Raw genomic sequence first — 23,620 nt, forward strand, 5'->3', positions numbered from 1 at the left:
GGGGAGTTTGTACAAACGCTAGATTTGATTCTAATTGTTAAAGAAACGAAAGGACGGCGCTGTAAGTCTAAATCACATTAAGCTTCTTGGCAGGATGTGCAGCACGTTGAAGTGGTTGGTGATGAAATTCATCACTTGATCCAGTGTCAGTATCAGACAGACAAAACTGTTTACTGATGCAAGTTTTACTGAATTTGATCTCTGACACCAATGAGTTATTTCATTAACACAGTTTTTCAATCATTTCCCAGCACATGGATCAAAAATATACACATGAACTCACCCATTGGTTTGTGGACTGCGGTTTTAAAGCCTTGAGTTTGACATCGCCATCTCGATTTTTTGCCATCGCGATCCTGTTTTTTTGTAACAAGAAATGAGACGAGAGGGCCATTTTTAGGTAACCAAAATGTTACAATAACTTTCATGAACTGAACACACTGTGAAAGGATTAAAGTTTTCCCAGGAATAAACTCCCAGACCGGACAACGTTGTGGTAGCGACCACTAAATCACAGCAAGCCCGCCCTAAAGCATAGCCTACTTTATCGTCTATTTTACTCAAAATGGGACAATAATTTACTAAATGAACGTCATGCTGTATTGAAGAAGACTTGAAACTAGCGATTGAGACAATTAACTGATGTTTGCTGACAAATCAAGTAAGAAGTAAGGTCATTTTCTCATACTTCTATACAATCAGACTTTCCTTTTGCAACCAGAGGAGTCGCCCCTGCTGGCCATTAGAAAGAACTTTTCAGAAATGGAGGTTGCTGTTGGCATGACCAGCAATAAATCCTGGTCTGTGCCCCTCCAAAACCACAAATCCATTTTATCATCTAACAATGCGGTCAAATTGGTTCAGTTTAGTGAAAGATCGTGGTTTGGAATAAAACATCAGGGTTTTGGTTAAAATAATCAAAATCCAATATTTTGTTGACCCATCGATGCACCTCAACCTCCTCCCTGTCTGGACTTTTGTCGCTGTATAACTATACAAGTCAACTGACTTCCCTCTTTGCTCACGTAATAATCACTAGGCTACGAGATGGATTGGTTACTTGAACATAAAGTGTTCTGATTACTTGCAACGTAAAATATGAACAAAAGGAAAAGTGGTTTTAAAACCTTCTGCAGGAGTATCTCAGAGTAATACATAATGCATTAGCTGCTGTAACAGCAAAGAAACCCTCTCAGCTGATAGAACTGCGCTGTTCATGTTATCCAGAACACACTTTCTAGGATCTCAATTCTGAACGCTTGCCAACTGCACCATATCATACATGCGTGCAGCGCTCCGAATGCAATTAATTTCAATCTATTTTTCAGTGTTGCGCATCCAATTGATTTCAAGGTTTTCCTGCAGTCGGAGCCTCTGGTCAAAGAAACACCCTTTGCGGACCAAAGCCTGTTGATGAACTGATGCTAATCTAGATAGGAGGGAAGACTTGGGGGGTTGCACTTTCTTCCCCCACCCCTCCTTCTCTCCCTCCTTCTCTCGCGCTGTTGAAGATTGTACTGATTGTGCTGCAATATGTCGCATGACCGTGGTCAGGACTGCAGACTGAGGCGCAATGTCGCCCATGCTTATTTAATCAGTGGTGTATGCCTCTTGAAGCAGTGCGTGGATGAGCATGTGCTCCTCACAGCAGCTTACCGCAAGCTCCCTTGACACAGAACAAAGCAAAGGCTTGCATGTGTTGCTCATCAGAAAAGGCTCCCTTTTGATCCCTCATGATGCATTTGCCTAATGCCATTCGATGTAGAAATAAAACAACTCTTTGAATGTGTTACCTGGATATCTATTCAAAGAAAAGCTTTGATATTCATGTGGATGCCCTCATGTATATTCATGCTCCTAAACTTATGCATGTTTCCTTTCTTTTGCTGCATTGCCTGTGTTTTCTAGGGAGCAAATAAAAATGTCTTTGCTGGGTTTCTCTTTTGCTTTTCTCTTTCACTGCATGTTTTACAGAAGTTCAAGTGGCTTGCTGTTGTTTTAGCACAACGAGATTGAAGTGAGAAGCTATTGAGCTTGTTTGACTGTTCGCTGGGCTGGGTGAGGGATCTGCCCCTAGACATTTGCACTACAGTATCCTGCTGACTTGCTTGCTTGCTCACACTGCCATAGAAACTGGGTTCCTGAGTGCAGTGGAGGCTCATTCTGTTCAGGAGCAAGCAAGGAAGAGGATCGGGAGGAGAGACTGAGGGGGAGAAGAAGAAAAAAAAGACACAGAGAGAAAAAGAGAAACAGAGGGAGGGAGAAGTGAGAGAGAGAGGGGGATCAAGAGAGGAAAAGTGAGAGACATTGTCACTGGTGAGTACATAGCTGTCACAGCAGATTCAATCAGTGGTTCAAATCTGATGCTTTGAGCGTCTTTTTTCCTTCTTTGTTTCCTTTTGACGATTGATTTCCCCGGCTTGATTTCACTGCTGTGCTGAGGTGCTGTGAGGCAGGTTGCAGGTTGCCAGTTTGTTGGGGGATGTGTGTGGGTGAGGCGCACGGTGCTTCGCTCTCAGATGCAGAGGACAGATGCAGAGCAGCAGCCGTAGCTTTTTATTTATATATCAGTCATTAATACTGTTGTAACCTCTGTAACTGGTAATCTTTGACAAATATTTACTTTTGAATAATACATGCCAAGATAAAAACTACTTCTCTTTTTTTAGGCAGCCTTACTGACTATATCATACTCGTCTCTATCATTTATGAAGCACCGTGTTAATATTTGATAAGAGTGGATGTCTGCAGCCGCACTTTCCGCCTCTATCTTACACACCTTCTGCCCATTACGCTGCCGTCTGAACCCGGGTGAAAATTGAAGAGATATTGACTTGTTCTTTCCACAGCTTTTTATCAATGACAGTGCGTCTGATCTAATGCTTTTTGTTCAAAAGTACACCTGTATGGCAGAGGTGAACAGACTTGCTCAGCTGCACATTGTTAAGTCAGGTCACTGCTTTGTGCATGTGTTCTATTTGTGTCTCTGTCTTCTTCTGTGTGCACATGCTTATGTCACTTTTTCTTTTTTTTTGTTCTTTCTCCTCGCTCTTGCTGGGTTTGATCAACGTGCATCATGACACTTTGATGAAGCGCCAGAGCTGCGGGGCTAATAGAAGCAGAGAGATACAGCATGATACCCTGCTCTTCTTGTCAGCCCGAGTGCAGGGAAATTGTGTTATTCTGATCATCGTCTGCTACATTTGTCACTTACGATTTAAAGTACTTCAGATGTGTTAATAAGCAAAAATTCTTGCCTTGAATTGATCAGGGAGTATCGTTGGAAACGGATTCTACAAAAATGTACAACCTGTGATGTGGAGTCAATCCTGTCAGTGTTCATCTCTGCGGTTCACTTGGATCCCCTGCCTCCCTTCACCTGTTCCTACGGTGCAGTTATATATTTTTTTCCTCCCCCTACAGCAGCAGCAGCTTTGGGAGAAGGCTGAATTAAACAAATCCAGTCAGCCTTATCAGTTTTCTGCTGGCTCCTGCCATGACTGGACCCCGGTGGCCCTTGCTGGCAAGCTGTGTTTATGGTGTATGTGTGTGCTTGTGTATGTGTGTGGTGGCTCTGCCCTGGATGTGTTACAAAGCGCATGTGACCAATTGCATTCATGGATGCCTGCATGTGTGTGTGTGTGTGTGAGCAGCACTGACATGATTGTGTGTGATCAGGATAGCAGCAGGGGTCGTTTTGTTTTTCTTTGTGAGAGGATTCAGGGATTGTGGCATTTGTTTTCTTTCCTTTCTCTGGTGACATGATTTATAACTTCTTGTTAAAATGTCACTCACTAAGGCTGGACTGTAAAATGTCCCTGAGTGGGAGCTTGGTGTGTAAACAATAGTGCACAGCCGTGTGATAAACCCATAAAGCACACATGCGGGAATGCATGGATGCAGGATGGGTTGGGATAATGTTGAGCTCTCTGACGGCCCCCTCCGGACACAATTTGTTTCAATACAATATAAAATTGGGCTGGATTTTGACAGCCTTGTGGCCTGGATCAATACCCCAGTCATCCAAGAGAGGAAACACTATTGCTCTTGTACAACAAGAGGATATGCTGTCCTGATAATGATTGCACTTGTTTAGAGGAAGCAGAACAAGCTAATGTTCGATAAAGCACATTAGAGGAGAATCCTGTTCGTGACAGGACCAAATGTTGCCTCTCTGAATTGATGCTACTGAAATGCGAATGGCTGTTTAGCGATTTGGCTCAGTTCCGTTGCATTTTGGTAAAATACCAAGATTGATTAGGCTGAGACAAAATAAATCCCTTAACAAATCTTTAATTCACAATCTGTCTTTGGTCTCTTCTGCCCTAGTCTGAAACTGGTGATGCATGTAAACACAAAAACGCTTATGACTGACTGAACATAGCCGGCCAACTTAACTTGACCAAAAGAAACTCACAAGTCCCCTGCTTATATTTATCAACTGTACATAATATTAAAGTATGAAATTATGGCAGATGACTTGACATGAACTATGGCTCCTCCTGAGTGAACCGCCGGTGTTACACCATGTACTGTACCCATTGGATTCTATGACCTGTAGCAGTGCTATAACGATTTTGCCTTCACACTGACTGCATTGTGCATGGAGAAAAATCTATGATTTATTTTGTAGATATTTGCAATATTTCATTATTTCCACCTCGTTTACATTACTTCTGCATCTGCAGCACATCCCAGCAAAGGCCATTTTCCATCTCAGAAAAAACAAAAAAATGAATCCGGTAAATGTTAACAAATGTCACTGAGCAGTGACAAAACATCTGGTGAAAGCCCTACACCCTTCGAGGCTAAATTAAATGCTAAAAAAAAATGCCTGTGACAGTTTTCTGCAGCTTCAGATTATGCCATCAAATTGCTCATTTGGTCTGACCAACACCCCAGAAACATAAGATTTTCAGTTTACTATCATACAAGATAGTGTTTCACAAACCTTTAGACTACCTCTTAATATAAAGCAGCGACCCCTCATTGGTGAAGTCAGGAGTCAACAAGTTACAAATTGGGACCTCTAGACTTGTAATATTGATTGTTTTTAATTCATTTCAATCTGGATCGTTGACAAAAAGCAACAATTTAAGATAAGGATGCTGTTCTGTGTAACTCAGTTTTCATCCCATTATGCATCTCATGAACCCCTCAGATTCATCCTGTGACCCCATAGGAGGGGCCTTGACCACAACAAATGAATTAATTGAACGACAATATTAGGCATTTTTACTTAAAAAATTAAACAAACTATGAATCAATTATTAAAATAGCTAGACTAATCTCTCAGCTCTAAAGATGTCGTCATTCTACTACCTAAACTATCTAAAAGGAGTTGTTGATAATTCTATAAAATGCTATCAAACCCCATAACTATTAGCAAGAAACATTGGCATATAGCTTCTCAATTTATTATTGATGAAATGCATAGTTACACTTTCTATCTGGCAAGAAAATATATAAGATGCTAAGAAATATCATGACATCCAAGGCAGTCATGAGTGGCAGGAAGCTTAAAAGCCTTTATTCCATTAAGCTTTAGGCATTTCCTCTTACTTGTAGTCACGTTGCAGCTATAAACCAAAGCTTTCACCACAACTTGTTGTTGTTGTTGAACACTGTGATCTCTTCCCCAAAACAACACCAGCTGAAATAAAACCAAAACACCCTAAAGGCACTCTTTCACTTTGTTTTTGTCCGGTGTACAAAAGAGTATAAATTTAGGTTTCTCCCACACAAAAAGTCGATACGAACTGTTTCAGCGTTGGAGGTTGCATCACAGATTTTATTTACAAGAGAGAAAGAGTGCTTGAATGGGTTTTTGTTTGGGAGCTGAATTAAACATAAAACTGAAAATATGGGAAACAATGATGAATTCATTGCTTCTCTGTAAATGAAGAGTAGTACTCTAGTTTCCGTTTCAAACAATAAAAAAAATACTTGACACCACTACAACTAGCTGAATCTGCACCATCAAAAATAATTTTTCAAGATCTGATGGATCACGTCAATGTAAGTACATGAGGAGACGTGATTGGATTCGGCTGCTAAAGCCCTGCAAGTTGTTGAGCAGTGCTGGGGTTCCTTTAAGCCTGATAACGCTCCCCTCTTGATAAAACGCCTTCTGCTTGCCATTTGTCATATTATCAGCTGAACTATAATGCATCATAAGGCGACCGGCTTCTGAGCAAGTGGGTCCCAAATGTCAGGCCTGGGTTGAATCAACAGAGTCAGAGTGATGGATGCATCATTTCCTCATGCTGACGGGTTGTCTGTCGCCATCATTCGGGGGGCCCAGAGGCCGAAGGTCAGGTCAAACCAAGGGCCTGCCCCCACAAAGAAATGTGATGTGGCTGCATTTATTTTTAACTGCACGAGGGGTTTACAGAACATAATTTGATGTGTCGTTGAAAATTAAACTTGAGATGGATTGGTGTAATTAAATATGAAAACAGAGGTTAAAGTTTGACATTTTGGGAAATGAGCATATTAGCTTTCTAGCCAAGAATTAGATGAGAAGTCACTGGTCTGTACGATAAACGAGCGAGCCAGGAAACATTTAGCTTAGCATGTTTTATTTACTCTGTACAAAAAACAAAGCGAAAAAGTTGAGCTGTGTCGAACGCTCACGTTTACTTCTTCTAAATATGGAGCTACAGCTAATTAACTTTGCTTAACATAAAGACTGGAGTCTTTTCAAATGACGCACCCAGAGGTATTTCATAAAATGTCTATAAAATACTAATTCTACTCTTACTATTAACCACAATAAAAAAATATTAGTATTATGTAATGTATACATTGCCTCATTCTGTCTTTTAAACAAACTGTATTAAATACCCGTTGCTCTCACTGCCTCTGGTAAACAATCAAACATTTTAATAGGCTCTTAAGAATGTGCCAAAACATATCACCATTTCAATTATGTCTCTCCCACATATTTCCCCTAAACCTAATCAGAGACATTAAGAAGCTATAGCGTCTTCCCACTCCCGCCACATCACTCACACCTTCTCTACACACATGACAGGGTGGGTGCTAGTGCTGTTTGTTTGTCATGATTAACAACGCAATATTTCAGGGCAATGGAGCATTTCGAGTAGAGCAAAAGCTTTCATCGAGCAATACCGGGCGCTCATAACTTCTGTCTGTAATGGATGTAGCACATCCATTTAAAATCCCTGGTGATGAAAATTACCGAGACTGAAAATGAGCTTAAGCTATTTTTACAAGGGGCCTGTTAGTTTTATTGTGATGCCTCTGGAAATTAAAACATCCATATAGTGGCATGCAGGAAGCATGGACTAAATCAATAAAAAAGTTCTCCACCCTTGTAAAGTTGGACATTTTCAGCCTTTATTATTTGATAGCATCACGCAGTCCACCTGCTCCGCTGGTCTCATGCCTTCTTGTATTATAGAGATTCTAACTCGTGCTGGTTTATGATTTTCTTTTCCTCCACATCACATATGAAACAAATCATACGACTTCATGTTGGATATAATATTTATAGCTCGCAGCACGGTAAAAATTCATTAGCTACAGAATGATGGGACGAGGATGAGACAAGGCTGTAGCGGATGATGGATCAGGCCCGGATGCAGTAGTACCACTTGTCAGGTGGATGGGGGAATGACATGTTAGGGCTGTTGAGCTGAGCAACGGCAATGGAGAGGTGGCTCAGAGTGCTCTGTCTGAACCCAACGTAAATGCTCGAGGGAAGGATGAAGCTCAACAGATGTGTTTGTCTCAGTCCAGTATCCCTATAGGAAGTAAGCCCATATTGGACGATTCTGCATCTCATGATTTACTTCCATTAAGATGATTCATGTACATGGTACATTTTCTAAATAAGGTGGTGTTTGATAAAGTAACCACAATAGGGGCAAAACAACTTCCCAGGGGCCCCTGAACACGTAGCTACGACAAAGGCAGCATGTTCGACTTCCATGCACGTAACTGGAGTTAACCTTAACCACGATTCTTCCATAAACTTAACCAAATGTTGTTGTTGCTTAATCTTACCAAAATTCTTTCTTGACTTTAGCTATATTGTAGATGTACATTCACATACATATACAAGATAAGATAAGATAATCCTTCATTAGTCCCACAGCGGGAAACATTTGCAGGATTACAGCAGCATAGTGGATAGCGCAAGCAAACAAAAAAGAGATATAAGAAGAAAAATAAGATCAAGTATCAACAAGTATAATACATATGTAATCACACAGTAAAGGTATAATAAATAAGTAAAAAACGGCAAATTCCCACCTCAATACCTAGTACATTTCAGGGAAAATGCAGGTATTGATGTGTTGTGAATGAAAGCAGTAACATTGCAAGCACGTAAAGGGTTAGCATCCATTAATGTCGCATTACCGCTTTCAGCTGGACTGTCCCTCGCCCCATCTATTCCGACATTGACATGCTATGTGAGAAAAGATGTTTGATGGAAAATCATTAGCGGAGTTTATCCGAGTGACTTCACAGTGCGGCTCATTGATGTGTTAAGAATAGTTATGGTCAACAATGGAGCTCTAGGGCACAGAGAAATACTATATATATATATATATATATATATATATATATATACAATCCATGGTCATTGCTGTTATTGATCCGTTCATGGTATTCACCGACAGAAAGATGTGGAATACCACACAAGTCCTGGATAGAGGTTGTTTTGTTGTTGTTGTTGAGGAGTCAGTATATAAACATGCAAGTTTAATGCCTTTTTTTATTTACTTCTTTAGGATGGAGAAGTAGATTTCCCACCAGTCACATAGCTGATGCTTTTTCATTTGGGTAAACAAGACATATCTAAAGTGTCTCATGGGCAAAAGAACTGAGACATGATAGGTTTCTGCACAAAAATCTGGCTCAGCACAGTTTGAAATACTAATTTGTACTTCATATGGAGCACATGCAGTGTACATACAAATTAAGTTCAAAATAACATAACTTTTCTAAATTAATCATAATTCTAAACCTATTTTACTCTGTTATTTACATACATTACTGATGCAAAAGACTAATAGAAGATGGAAAACCTTAATAACTTAGATGTAGTTTGCTGCTTTTGACATTTATTGTAGCTGAATTTTAAAATGTAATATGTTTGGTGTCCAAGGATACAAAGACTTCTCATTGATTTTCATTGATATTGTAATATATTATATTTAAGTGTGTTTATTTGATAATATAACACATATTTACCATTAAAATGTTTTCAATTCTGTGTATTTGTTTTACAATAAGTCATATTTTTATCTATCAGATGGTGGTGCAAATTATAGATTTTTTTATATGCAGTTAAATGCTATCAGTTAATACGTTTTTTAAACATAAAAGACACAACTTTGAGATAGATGGTTTAATTTAGCGCGATAATGTCGTGAATCAATGTTCAATTTGAGGTTTGCCTCATTCCTAATGAGTAATGGATTGATTTTGCAGTATATCTCTCACAAGTAAGGTTAACTGCAGAACATCAGCTCCAAATCTTTCTATTTTTTGATGCTTATTTTCTCTTGAGCAGGCCTCTGGAGCTCTGCAATCTATTTCAACATTTGCTCTCTGCAAACAGCCCCTATGAGTAAAGACAACCTGGCTGGCTGAAAGCTGTGCGACAGAGATAGGGGCTCCTGGTCAACAAGCAGGTTAATTGTGTGATAGGACCAGATGCTAATGCTGGACTGAACTCAACAGTCACAGCTTCAGGGGAGGCTCCCTCGTGGCCTCTGATTGGCTGCAGAACACAGCAATCAAATCAAATTGGACACTACAGAAAATGTGTTGTGGCCAAAGTCAATACACTTTTGTAGTGAGTTTAATATTCCAACTTTAACGGATAGATGACAACAGTGATTGAACCGTTTGGAGGATTAGACGATGTGCAGGGTAAGAGAGAATGCACTTTGATTAACTTCACACTTGTGGAGGAGATAACAGCTTTCTGAAAGTGTGTCCTCAGTGGATTATTGAGTGTGAGCGCTCGCACATTGTATGAACCCTCTGTGGTCAATTAGTAAACTCAGGTCATTACGCGATGAGACAGTGGGAGTATATAGGCCTTTAGGGTGACGAAAAATTGATTTAAAACAAGTTGATTTAAAAAAATGTCAATATAAAGCAGTCAGAACGACACATTTGATTCTGGTTAGTTGAAGACTAATATGATGCTGAGGTTAAGAATGTCTTTTATTAGGAATCATTACATTTTAGAATAAAAAAAGTCTTCAGTAAAGAGATACACAATAAAGACTACTGACGTAATCAATGTCGATTTTGCATTACGTGCTGCGGTGCGTAGTAAGAATGGCCCCAAGAAAGCACGCATTCCCCGTAGAACTAACTGCAGCTAAAAAAACCTAACCCAACAGTCATATAAAGCGTGGAAGTATTTCAGACTCACAACATCAACATTATCATCGCAGTACGACTGCCATGAACGAACCAAAGGTGAAAGCATACTGTAGCGCTTCGTCAAGCGGCGGGAAGATAGCTCCATGTTCTGTTTATTTTTTGTCCCCACTAAAGCATGATATTGGCATTAGGATTATCAACACGCGGAACATGTTTCTGTTAGTAGTCGACACTTCAAATTAAGCACCCATGTTAAAAGTAATTTCTGCATTGCAGCTGTTAAGATAAAGCAACATTAAGCCATGCATCATCTAACTTAGTCATTTGCAGATTTTATAAGTTATTATTATTTTAACGGCTATGTAGCTATGTATTAGTGAGAAATCGAAAAAAATATCTATCAAAATATCTATAGATTTATATAGATATAAAAATATCTCTATATATATTAGCTATATATAGATATCTATAGATAGATTTCCTGACGCAAATATGCAGATTTCGCCTGATTTTGAAGTCTCATTCAGCTACTTCTTAGCAACCACCAGTTCTAAGACACGTAAAAGCTTTACAATTCTAGACACGGGTAGCTACTGACGCATTTTATATCATAGAACAAAACCTTAAACTATCATAGACCTTATTTCGGACATCTAATCAAAAAAACTAGAAGACAAAGAAGGACGGGAACAGGAAGTGCAAAAATGCTAAATCATTTACGGGTTTTAGGACTCATTCCTGCAGCACTCCATTTCATCAATATTTGAATTCATTGGGTTAAGTAAAGTTAAATATGGTTATTACTTTGCATTACAGCAACAAAATCTGTCCTTCTGGGTGCGTCCATCCATCCTTTGAACATTTTCACCATGACAGTTTTGTGGACAATCTCTGTCGCACATTTTGACAAAACCGTTGGCAAAAACACCAACTTGCTCTAAAAGACAGCTCTAGTTTTGAACATATTTTCACTTGACAGTATATCTTGGCCTTGCAGGTGGGAGCTTTCAACCAGACTGAATGGTTGAGCTGATAAACACGGGCAAGAAAACTTGCATCCCCCAAACTGTTGCATTTGTCATAGTACCCAATACCCTTTGCTTAAGGCCGCTGAGTTCACATACAAAAAGTTATCTATTGAGTCTTTAAAAGGTTCTGTCTCTTTTATCTTTATTGGCAACACAGTTGGGTACTCTGAGTGGAAGTTTACTCTGCATTGAAATACAATTTTTAGTAAGCTGGAAGAAACATTGTTATTCATCCCTGCTACTTTCAGTGTTTACTCACTATTTCAATCATAACAACCTGTTTATGGCCCCTTTTTCTACACACAGATGAACTTGAATTTAAAGCAATCAATGATGAGTAATTAGATGCTAAATATTCTGGACAGAATAATTACTTACACATGCTTTTTAGCCTAATTTAAATAAATCCTCAATAGATATAACATCTTTTCCCCACCGAGGTGTGGTGTAAAAGTCTAATGTTTCTCTCCATGGACTCCAATTCCTCTTCACACCTCCGGCTGATCTGCTGCTGTCTAAACTCCTCTTTGCATGTGGTGGGGCTTTAGGATTTGGGGATCTGGGGGATTATGGGATTTTATGATTGCTCTGAAAAAGACACCATGGGATACAGAAATCCAAAAATGGCTGGGATACCCACATCAAGATTAGAGCGCATTATATCCCCCTTTAGGGAAAGAAGACAGTACACAACTGACAGCTTTGAAACAAGTGTGTCCAGGAAATATTTACAATTAAATGAGATTGTAGTAAACTACAAAGCCTACTTTATGCTGAAAGCAGTTGTGTAAAGTCAATGCCTTTTTCCAATTTCATGAAATGTCATTGCTCGTTGTCTAAAGTGTACTTTTCCAGAGACAGTTTAATTTTCCCTGAAAATTGTAACTAATAATAAGTCAACTGCACATGATCCTCTTATACTTAAATGTTGAAGGCTGAAATTACTTTCACATTTGCAATTTATCCATTACCACCATTGCACAAATGTGCTCGAAGAAAAAAAAAGTATATCTGTGTATGCTTTGGGAAGATATTAATATGTTCAAATGTTATTTTAACTTTCTTGTCAGAAATTGTTGCTGGCCCACATTTGCATGATTTTTGCAGCCCTTTTCTCTCCCCTGTAGAAATATCGGACGTCATGTGTGACAAGCAGAGAGTATGAGTAATTGTGGGCTACAGGGCAGAGACAGCACCAGCACTCACCACCATCCTAAGACATTGGCCTTAAGGTAGATGAAGCAGACAGTACATGCCAAAGCAGTCGTTTTATTACTATTGATCATTGAGAGACCGTTAGGGACTGTATGGAAATTATTAGGGTTTATTCAGCAGAATAATTCTGGCCTCGCATGGCACATATTCACTTTACGACAATAACAGTTGCAGAATTACCATTGACGTTTAATGTAATTTTTCTTTCACACAGAAGTAAATTAAAGCAGGCTGCCCCTTTCTAGCCAATGACAACAGATTTTGTCATCTGAAGCTAGCTCGCAAAAGCTAATGCTAACACTGATAGTCTGTGACTTTGTTGAAAACTCTGTCACCAGTAAACTTTTTATTGTTTTAAGCTATTTTGTTCTCACAATCCATTAGTAGCTTGCCACCCCATATTCTGCCCCCAGGTAGCTCAGATCATCCTCACAACAACTCCTCTCAGTCCTTCACTCATGACTCAAAACCAAAGACGATGGGTTTTGTCAAGTCTTAACTTATACATCTGTTATCTATATCCTCTTCGGTTTTAGTCGGTTGTTTTTATTTCCATTTCTCTTAACTTCCCATCTGTTGTATCTCTATATTATTGTTTTATTTTCTATTTCTCTCATTATTATACCTGTATAGAGGCAGATCCTAACCCATTTGGCTCAACTGGAAATCACTTTGGGTCAACTCCTTGTTTTTAAACTGTACATAAAAAATTGAATTAGCAATTGTCTGACTTAATGAAAACATATACAGTAGCAACATGGTGAATTCTATTCTTTTATGACTCACTTTTTTTTGGTACGATTCACGTTTTTTCTTCTCACGGATGAAGGTTGGAATGACGGTTGGTTGGGGCAACGGGTAACCAGTTATACCGTTTAAGATCCTTGATTGTTTCAACAAATCTACAAAGACAAATTACATCATCCTCCGCTCTAATAAGTTCCGTACACGATATGACAATGAAACCACAGCCTTCATCTAAGAGTATCAAAGCCTATAAAGTGTGTGCTTGAGTAAAACTCAACACAAACAGCATTTTGACATCTCTATGTAAGTAAGTAAGTAAGTAAAATATAATTATAAAGCGCTTTTCACAGACATTAGTCACAAAGTGCTTAACATGAGCAGAATTACAAACATAAAAAGCACAATGTGACCATATAAGGGCCAATAATTTACATTAAAATGCACAAAAACAGAAAGTACAAATGTAAAACATGGTTTAAAAGCAGGCCTATAGGACACAAGTTATTACCCAGACGCCAGTCTTGTGTCTTGAGCTGATTTTTGAATGAGTCCACAGACACAGCAAAACGTAGGGGTGCAGGCAGAGCATTCTTTAGCATTATTAGAATGGACTTTTTCCACCCAAGATAAATCAATTCATAACAGCAAAGAGAGAGAGCGCATATCTTCTCTAATGACCGGGTTACTATGGAAACTATGTTCGATTTAATAGCTCATGACGAAAAAAAAGAAAAGAAGAAGAAAGGTCCCCAGGCTTCACTTTGCTCTTCGACTCGACTTCAAAACAAACCTTTATTCAATTTGTGCACCCTGAGAAACACCTGATAATGTCGAGCCAAGCCCCGCTGTGGTGAGACGAGCAGCATGAAGGAGTAACTTCATAACTGAATCAAACAGAGAGCCAATTGAAACACACACAGCGGCAGTGAGCCACAACGTTTTTTAAAGCACTGGAGCTGTCTCTGCATCCACGCAAGTCACCCCAGCTCAGAGGTCAATACCTGGACGTTTTTATTTTTAAAAATTGAAACGCGTCTTTCTCACAGCGGTGCCTCACTTCCTTGCCCTTTGCACCTGGCCCTAAAACCCACCTAGAGGAGCTTTATGGTGAGAAAATACCCTTCTGATTGACTGCAGGATAGTGGTAGTCCACTCTCATGGCGTGGGTGTGATCATTAATGGTGTGCTAAACCCTGAGGTCAGTCTAGTCTCACGCTGTCAGATCCAGAGGGAGTAATATGTTCACACAGCTCTGCTCCATTACCCATCCGTCTGGAGAGGAAGAACAATGGCTTCTCAATAACTCTCTGTTTCCCTTACATTCATGCCTCTCGCATTCTGCCTCACTGTCTCTGCATCATTAGCTTTCTGCATACAGTATGTCTCGCCTTCGCAACACTAGAAGGTAGGACAAAGAGTGAGAAATTAACACTTCTATTTTTGCAGTCATTATGGTAGAAGTGACGTGGGCATCGCAGTGCTGGAGGTCTCTCATTAATAACCTTATCACACCAGACTAGACTGATGACAGCAGCTGTTATTATCTTAGAAACCATCATAAGGTAGAAATACAAATCACTGTTTATACTTCTTTTTACACTTTTATCAACTATGGCAAAAGTAAAAGAAAAGAAGAGAAATTTGCAGCTGTAAAGTGACTGCTCACACTCATTTTAGTGCTAATTTTGGGCAGAGGTTGTATGACTGCGAGCTTCCCTTCACGCACAAATACTGCTTGAGGTGAAAGAGACACAAGCATGCCGATTTTCTAAAAACAACAGGAAGTTGATTACTGTAGTTTGGCCCACTGATTTGACCCATTTACCAACACAATCAGCAGTTGGCACTGCAGCAGATGCTGTGACACAGAATCATGGTACTTTAAAAACCCTTAGCGCCCGCTTGCCGCAATTTACGTTCAAATTTGCACTGCTTCTCTGAGTCATAACTCGACATAGGCTACTCTTTTGGTGGACCTCATTATCCCAATTTCCATTGCGAACAAACATTCATAAATCTGTTTAGGAATATTAGAAAAGCTGCTACTTGTAATTTTAGAACTACTAGCCTGAGATCACATTTTAAAATGTCCTTCAGTATTAAAATAATCAAGGGATAGTTTTCTGTATATTCATGGATACATTACATTACATTTGTTTAAGCTAAAACAATGTCGCACTCAGCATAACCCACTGAATTCATTGCAACATTATACTTCCTGTTTCTATCCCCCAAAGTATTAGGGTTCCAAAAGTTATAGCATAGTAATCTATCAAATAGAAGTTAGATAAAGAATTGTCTTGAATTTGTCTGGGGGGACCCCTAGTGTCAAATTTCGAAAAACCGCCGTTTCAGTGGATTCTTCACTTGGAGCGGTGCCGCTGAAGTGTAAAAAGCCAAACAAGCCAAAGTCACATACTCAAATACACATTTTTTGGCCTGTCAACGGATTTTGTAGCGAAAGATTGTCACCACGGGCATTCGTATTTCAGTACCACAGCGCAGGATCTACTTCAATTTGCCGTGACGCCGGGTGAAGACTCTGCGAGCGACAGTCCAGTCAAGAGGAAGCTTTGTGGGGAGCTGTGTGAAATTTCAGATGACAGAGAGAGGCCAGAGCTGTGGACAGCTGAGAAATCCTCCTCAGGCATAAATCCTCCAGACATGAAATCCTGTCCACTGCTTGGCTAAGCTATAAATTCCTCTTGGTGGAAACTCCATGTAGTTTGAATTTTTAACATCAAAGCTCTTAAATTGTGAGGACAAAAGGTGGTAAATGATAGTCTTTCGATAATATTTTGATGAACTATCATTTAGAGATAAAAGCAATGAACGTTTGTCAGACAACTATTATTGTACGTGAGTTATTTAGAATTTTAAGACCATTTGACATTAAAAGCTATTATTGTTATACTTCTGCTTCACTACAAGGCAAATATTGTACGGTTTGCTTATGATCACCCTTTTTCGTGAAATATTTTATATAAAATTATACATACTTCATTGGGCCTCAAGCTGTATTTAAATAAAACCTGAGAGGTTTAGAGGGGAAATGTCTCTTTGGTGAACAACTCATAGACATTTGAAATATGACAAGGGACCTCAACTAGACCCTTTTTGGTAAGGTGTCATAAGAGAAAACTACTGATTTAATCTTTTAAGCGATGAGATTAAAGATTTGAATCTCATTTTAAAGCAACTAGTTTCCATAAATGCCAGTTAAATGTAGCCGAGTAAGAAGTAGAATAATTCCCTCAGAGGTGAAGAGGAAATATTGTAAAAATGTACATAGATACATTCCACCACTGCTGATAAGTACATTTTGCTGAAAATACTTCTTTGTGTAAGATTTTGAATGCAGGCCTTTTACTTTTCTAATGAGTACTATGCCACTGTGGTATTTCTACTTTCACTTATGTGGAGAACTGTAATACTTGTTACCTGGTTTTCCACATATGTAATAAATCACATTTTCTCTACAAACCCTAACCCCACCTGGAGCTTTCAGTGCTTGCCGATGCTCATATTTTGCTGCAGTGAGGAAAGCTTGAGCCGAGTAAATATTAGAAAAGAGCTAATTCAATGTGCCTTGAAGCAGCTTCCTGCTATCTCTGGAGTGTTCTGTGCAGACAGGAGCTGAGGGATCCTCTGAGAGGCCACAGAGACGCTGCTCAGTGTGAGTTACTGCAGATAAATTCGAGCAATCAGGGTGCGTGGAAAAGAAATACTCCCAAGAAATTGAAAAGAATTGAAATTGAATCCTGGCCGGAAAGCATGTAAAATGTGCCAAGTATCGGGTGGAGATATACAAAGACTTTAAATTTTAAAAAAAGGAGCAACTCTGGCAGGTGTCTCAAAATGCAAAACCCAGAGATACAGGACTGTATGTTTTCGGTATATTTTTCTTTTCCTCTTCGGTGCCTGTGAAGAGTGCTTGTCAGCATTCTTGGTTCGTCTCTAGGTCTTTGTAAGCTGCTTTTTCCCCAGGAAGCATAATCAAAATGCTGGAAAATAAATAAGGTTGACAGTGCCCTGTTCCTGTTATCTGTTTCATGGTAAAAAAGAAAAAACTCCATAAAGGAAGGTGCCTGACACCTTGGTTCTACTCCCGTGTATTTTTTGGCTAAATCAAAGCGATTATGTGTTTTTTGTTCTTAGTATTTGTCCGACTATAATTACATTTCCCTCTAATGTCATGGAAAATCATCTTCGTCTGTGTGCATGAGTGCATAGTCACATTTCAATTCGGTTTACATAAATATGGTTTCCTTATCCCTGGGCTGAACTGAAGACTAATGGAAGTTACTTAAATATTTATGAAACACATCTCCCAGTATACTATCGCTGTCCTTATATAAAACCCACCGATATAGCACCAGAAGAATCATGACCTAATAGACCGTCTCTCTCTTTCTCTCCTCTCTCACCCTCGTTATCACCATCTGTTTGTCCATATTGTGTGATCCTCTGTTTCGGGTTCCCGTGGCTCGCCACCAGGCGCTTCTTTTGGCCTCTTCCTCGGCGTGTTCGTGGTCTGCGGCCTGGCTCTGCTGGGCCTTCTTACATTCATCTCTTGGAAGCGGTGCCGTGTGCCTCGGCGAACAAAGGCCCATTTCCCCAGTCCGTCCCTCACCCCGGCCTGTGACCCAGAGGACCGCTCGCTCCGGTCACCTCTCCGTCTGCCCAGCCCCCAGCAGCCACCGGTGGTCACCATGGCGACAGAGAAGGTGAAGGACCCCATGGGTTCAATGGGTTTCCTGGAGGCAGCTGTAAAGATAAGCCATACATCTCCCGACATCCCCACCGATGTGCAGCTCTCCATGAGGGAGCACTTCCTGCGCCGCACGCAACGCATGCAGAGGCAAACCACTGAGCCGGCTTCCTCCACTCGGTTAGTCATACACACGCATGTAAGGCTCTGTGCTGTGGTTATTGGTGTGTAAATATGCTTAGGGATACATATATGCATGCTGACATTGGGCAGAGTTTACGACACAAAGACATGCGGTACAAAAGGTCGATTAATCCAAAATGAAATAAAGAAAAAATATGCAAATCAAAAAGCACCTCACCGCTCGGACATTTTAAGTAAGTAGGCACGAAATACATTTAAATTTTACATCTCGGCAATATGGTAGCAAAAAAGTTAATTATATTAAATATTGTAGATTGTGTTGCCTCAGAGGCCTCTCTTTGTATGTCATAATGGTAAGGCTAATTAATGGTTTCTTCATGAGAATTAATAGAACAGACGGGAGATAAAAAAACATTTTGCTGTAGTAATACTAGCAGAACTGCACGTTTTCATCATGTTAATAAGTGGACATCTGGAGTCCATTCTGCTTAATATGCAGCTAGACTTTTAATAAAAGCACACTTATTTGTCCTTAGAATAAAGCAGAAAAATTGAAATTTAGGGTCCTGACACAACAAAGCATTGCTCACCCCCTGGTGCTCTTGTTGTTATTTCATACAATTAGGGCAGTTTTATCTTGACTTGAATTTCTATAATTCACATTGTTCTTAATCTGTATTCCAAGCATACAACAACATTTCAACAGTGGCATGAGAATAGTATGCTAGTTTTCTAGGAAAATAGTTTTCATACATTTAAAAGAAAACAATATAAACACAAGCCATGCACAGGTCACTCGTTTTTTCCCCCCATTCACACAGGAAATAACGTAGCTAGCCGTTAGCTGTTGTCTTTGATCGATTGCAACTTTAATAGAAGAAGTCAGGTGATAGAGGTGACACAATCCATCACCCTTAGTCAGTGCTGGCTCTTAGAGGTCAGCTTGGTGTGTCTAGGCATTTGCATTTAAAACCTCCCTCCCTCGAATTCAAAACCTCCAAGTTCAGGGTTCTCCTGCTCGTCTTCACAGCTCTTCAAAACATCCCACAAATCATTCCCTGTCAGTCACTCCTCTTTTCTTTCTTCTTGTCTCTTCTGTCCCTGCAGGCACAATTCCTTCAAAAGGCAGATGCAGGTATGCAGTCTAGACCTGGGAAATGACTACGTAGTCGACGATGAAAAGTCAACCAGCATCGGCCGTATTCAGCCAGAGCTCTACCAACAGAAGGCCCTCGAATCAGAGGATTCATCCAAGAACGGCAGCAGCAAAAACTGTGGCAGGATTAACTTCTCTCTGAAGTACGACTACGAAAACGAGGCCCTCATAGTCAACATTCTCAGGGCAGCAGACCTACCTGCCAAGGACTTATGTGGCACTTCTGACCCTTACGTGAAGGTCTACCTGCTGCCCGACCGCAAAAAGTTCCAGACTCGCGTCCACCGGAAGACGCTCAACCCCACATTCGATGAGAGTTTCCAGTTTCCTGTGCCTTACGATGAGCTAGCGGTCAGGAAGCTCCATATGAGCGTCTTTGACTTTGACCGGTTTTCAAGGCATGATATGATCGGTGAGGTGGTGCTGGACAACTTGTTTGAGACATCGGACCTCTCCAGGGAGACGAACATATGGAGGGAAATCCAATATGCCACCAGTGTAAGAATCTATTCCCCTTCTCTATTTCTTCTAGATTCAGTATCAAATGACTAATTGTATAAACGCAATTATATTGAATTCATCTATCGTAGACTGGTGAGTTCAAGTTCACTTTACGCATTACAATCTATGTGAGTTACATTTTCAGCACACTGCGGTCATGTCCACTGGAAAAATTCTGGAAATTGTTTTAATATTAGCTGAGTATTACTTTACAATTTGTAGCAAAAAACGCAATTTTGACCGAATCCTGGGATTTAAAAATACATTTTCTGCAACTTGCTTTTTGCTCATAATAGAATTACACAAGGTAATGCGGCTTTTCTCTCTTTTTAGTCCACATTGTTAAAGACACAGCCGTCTTGTTTGAATAAACTGTATCTGGCATGTCACAGGACAAAAGTGACATTAGGTACGGTGCATGTAGAATGTACATTCTACAGTTAAAACTTGCAGTACTTTACAGATTGATTCCAGTTCTTCTAGACTAAATGGTTGATACTGTTGTGGCGGCGCAACGGCCACTGAAAGCAGCGTTTGGACAGTTTGGTATTTTTCTTACTTTGAAATTCTATTTGTCCCTCTGTGTGTTATTTTGGTGCTCGGCACTCATGTTTAATCTGTACAATATAAGTTTTTGGTGGAAATTGGATCCTATACATTGTGTTGAGAATAGACATCTCAGAACTAGGATTGCTTCTGGCTCAAAGTCACTCTGTTGTGCTACTGCCAATTTATAGAAGAGTAGTGATGACAAAAAGTAAGAAAATGATGGCTGGTAGTGGGTTGTTTGAGGCTTACCTTAAGTTGGCATCAGCAGCTGGCTCAAGCATAGGTCTGGAGTGGTTAACCCAAGGGGTGTTCGTCAAAGACTTCTTCTTCAAGTTCTGTTGTTTGTAGTTTGTCCAATTGCCTCAAGGCAGTCGGCTTGACAGCAGGCTTTCAGTCCAACAGTAGCTCCACAAAGCTACCAGCTAGCCAACAAACACAAAAGGAAAGTGATGTTAGTTTCGTGTCATTTGTTGAGCCGTTTGTTGTCGAGCTTTACTGTGAATAGCCCAATTGTTTCAGAGCAATGAGACCATAGTTGTGACTTGCTGAGAGTGTCTCTATTGATCACCACATCCACAAGCTACATTAAATGTCAACTAGCCCTTGCTAGATTCATGCGCTGTTGCACATGAATCATAATAGCAAGTGCACTTGGAGATGAGAAATTGTCACTGCTTTTAGGCCAATAACTGAATAATCTGCATTCCCTCACCTGATTTTTTACATACATTTTTCAAGAAAATATAATTCAACAATGAATTTATTACATAAAATGCAAACAATAAAAAAAGAGATTTATAGACCTTTGTTCGACAAACATTTTCTGAGAGCTGTAAGGGGTGAATTAGGGTAATTTAAATCCTGTCTACAGCCCTGTACTGTGCATTAAACATCAAATGTATTATCAAAAAGCTGATACATACTTCCATTTTTTATTCTACAAAACAAAATAGTCACTTCTTAAAATACAGAAAGGGACTGGCTGTTGTCATGAGGCATTAACATCTCAAACACGGAAGGATAATTATTTTGTCTTTGTTAATGATGTCCAGCGGCTATTTTCAGAAACAAAGTGTTCTCTCTGGTACCATGCTCGGCACCTTACAGCCCTCATCACTTTATCACCTCCGCAGAGTCCTTTAATCGGAGAGTTTCCCCTCCTCCAGTTGTTGAACTTGAGCTTCTTCAAGGGTTGTTCAATAATATCAACATTATTGCTTAGAATGCAGAAAAGCAGAGAGGCCCTCTCCTTGGCACACAAACTTTATTGAACCACCAAATGATTTTATGACAACATCCCTTGCTCACATTAAATCCAAGATTGGCAACATAGAGGATTCACAGATGGCAGGGTTCAGCAGAAACAAAAAAAACAAACATGAAGTGGAGTGTAATGGAAGGCTTGTTGAAGATAAAGATCCTGCTTTACAAACACTGATAACTCTCAGTGAGTGGAAGCGACTCGAGTATTTAGCAGAGGGTGAGATGGTGAATTAAAAGAGCCAGCAGCTTTCCTCAGTTCATAGATCAAGGAGAGATAATTATCAATTACCTAGCATTACCAAGAAAAAGAGTCCGGAGGAGAACAGTTTACTTATTGACTTCAGATTTCTCACGTATGTTCGATCTCAATAAATTATGTCGGGGAAGGTTTTAACAAGCTAATCAGTGGCTTGAATGGAGGGGATTATTTACCTTGTAGAAGTGTCGAAAAACCAAACCAAGACATAGTTATTCTTCGTAATAGTGAATAATAAATAAAGCAATAAGAACGCAAATACAGTCAGTGACAAATATGTAATTGACTGCTAGCAGCTAAATGCTAATGTCACTGTGCAAACATGCTAAAGTTGAGCAGTTTACTGTCTTGGTGTGTAAAAATGCTAACATTTGCTAATCAGCACTAAACTCCATATGCAGTTTTGTATGCCCTGATGGCGGTGCATGATGAAAAGTCAGGAGATAACCAAAGTTATTTCAATTCAAAGTTATTATAATTAAGTTACATTGATGTCTGTACCACATTTCATGGCAATCCATCCAGTTGTCGAGATATTTCACTCAAAACTACAAATAATGAAGCCTGCTAACATTGGCTAATTAGCACTAAACACAAAGTACAACTGAGGCTGACAGGAGTATAATTTTGTAAGCAATCAAGTCATAAACAAAAGCATTGGAAAATTATATTTTGACCTGATGATGAAGCTAGATGTTGACTTAAGATATCACCAAATTTAGTACAATTCATCCAGAGGGGGACATGATCATCCAGGTTTCAAGGCAAGCTATCCAATAGTCAAGATCCAAATAATACCCAAAAATGTCACCCTCATGGTGGCACTAGAGTGAAACCTATGGCATACTCAGAATCATTAGGATACATCCTGGAGCCACAAATGACTGTAGGAAATTTAGTATCTGTAAGATATAAGATATTTCATTGGATAAGTTTGGCGCTATGGGGAAAAGTGAATCAGGACTTCATCCTCTGGGGAACATCAATCTGTCCAAATTGTTTTTATTTTATATATAATTATAGATATTGATATTTCAGTCTGTGTGGTGGACTGGCCCGACGACCGATCGACAGACTACCATCATTGGAGCTGCTAGCGTGGCTAAAATATGATTATTGTAAGAACAGATGATACGGACTGGCATCAAAATAGCCTGTGTTTCTACAAGAATAATCATAGTGTCACTTCATACTTTTACAACACTTGACATTTCCGCTGCGCTCTCACATTATGGCTGAACCTTCACACCCTTCAAACGAAATCCCTCACTTCCACAGCAGAGAAAGACAAATTGCAGCTTGTATGTGTGAGGAGACGTTAAGACTGCAGCGCTCAGATAGGCGTTCTCACCAAGTTCATTCATGGTGATTAGGGGTCTGTGCGACCTTAATTATGTTGGATGGGGCTAAGAACTCACATGTTACAGATAACAGGACTCTCATCAGCTCAGTGGGGACTCACACAGTACTGTGTGAGCTAATATTTTAGTGGGCAGGTTGTGCTTGTCTCAAAAGTCATTTTCGAGTATATAAAATGAGGGATCTTGTTGATTTAATTCTCAAAAAAAATATTTGAGGATTCACTCATTATGCGGGTTACATTATGTTAAAGTGCTGAGTTATAAATTGTATTTCCTCTCTGTTTTTGTAATTTTCTGTTGATGAAATCCGCTCCT

General features: G+C 39.7%; 1 protein-coding gene across 1 annotated transcript in view; it reads left to right on the forward strand.

Moving 5' to 3' along the window:
- Window positions 1-23,620, forward strand: part of syt6a (synaptotagmin VIa) — a 55,515-nt gene that overhangs the window by 20,636 nt on the left and 11,259 nt on the right. The window contains exons 2-3 of the mRNA XM_031844663.1: window positions 17,862-18,255; window positions 19,327-19,873. Of these exons, the coding sequence (XP_031700523.1) occupies window positions 17,862-18,255; window positions 19,327-19,873 (941 nt within the window). The remainder of the gene's footprint in view (window positions 1-17,861; window positions 18,256-19,326; window positions 19,874-23,620) is intronic.

The sequence above is a fragment of the Anarrhichthys ocellatus genome, unplaced genomic scaffold, assembly GCF_004355925.1.
Source record: "Anarrhichthys ocellatus isolate YVR2014 unplaced genomic scaffold, GSC_Weel_1.0 scaffold5, whole genome shotgun sequence".
Classification (NCBI taxonomy): Eukaryota; Metazoa; Chordata; class Actinopteri; order Perciformes; family Anarhichadidae; genus Anarrhichthys; species Anarrhichthys ocellatus.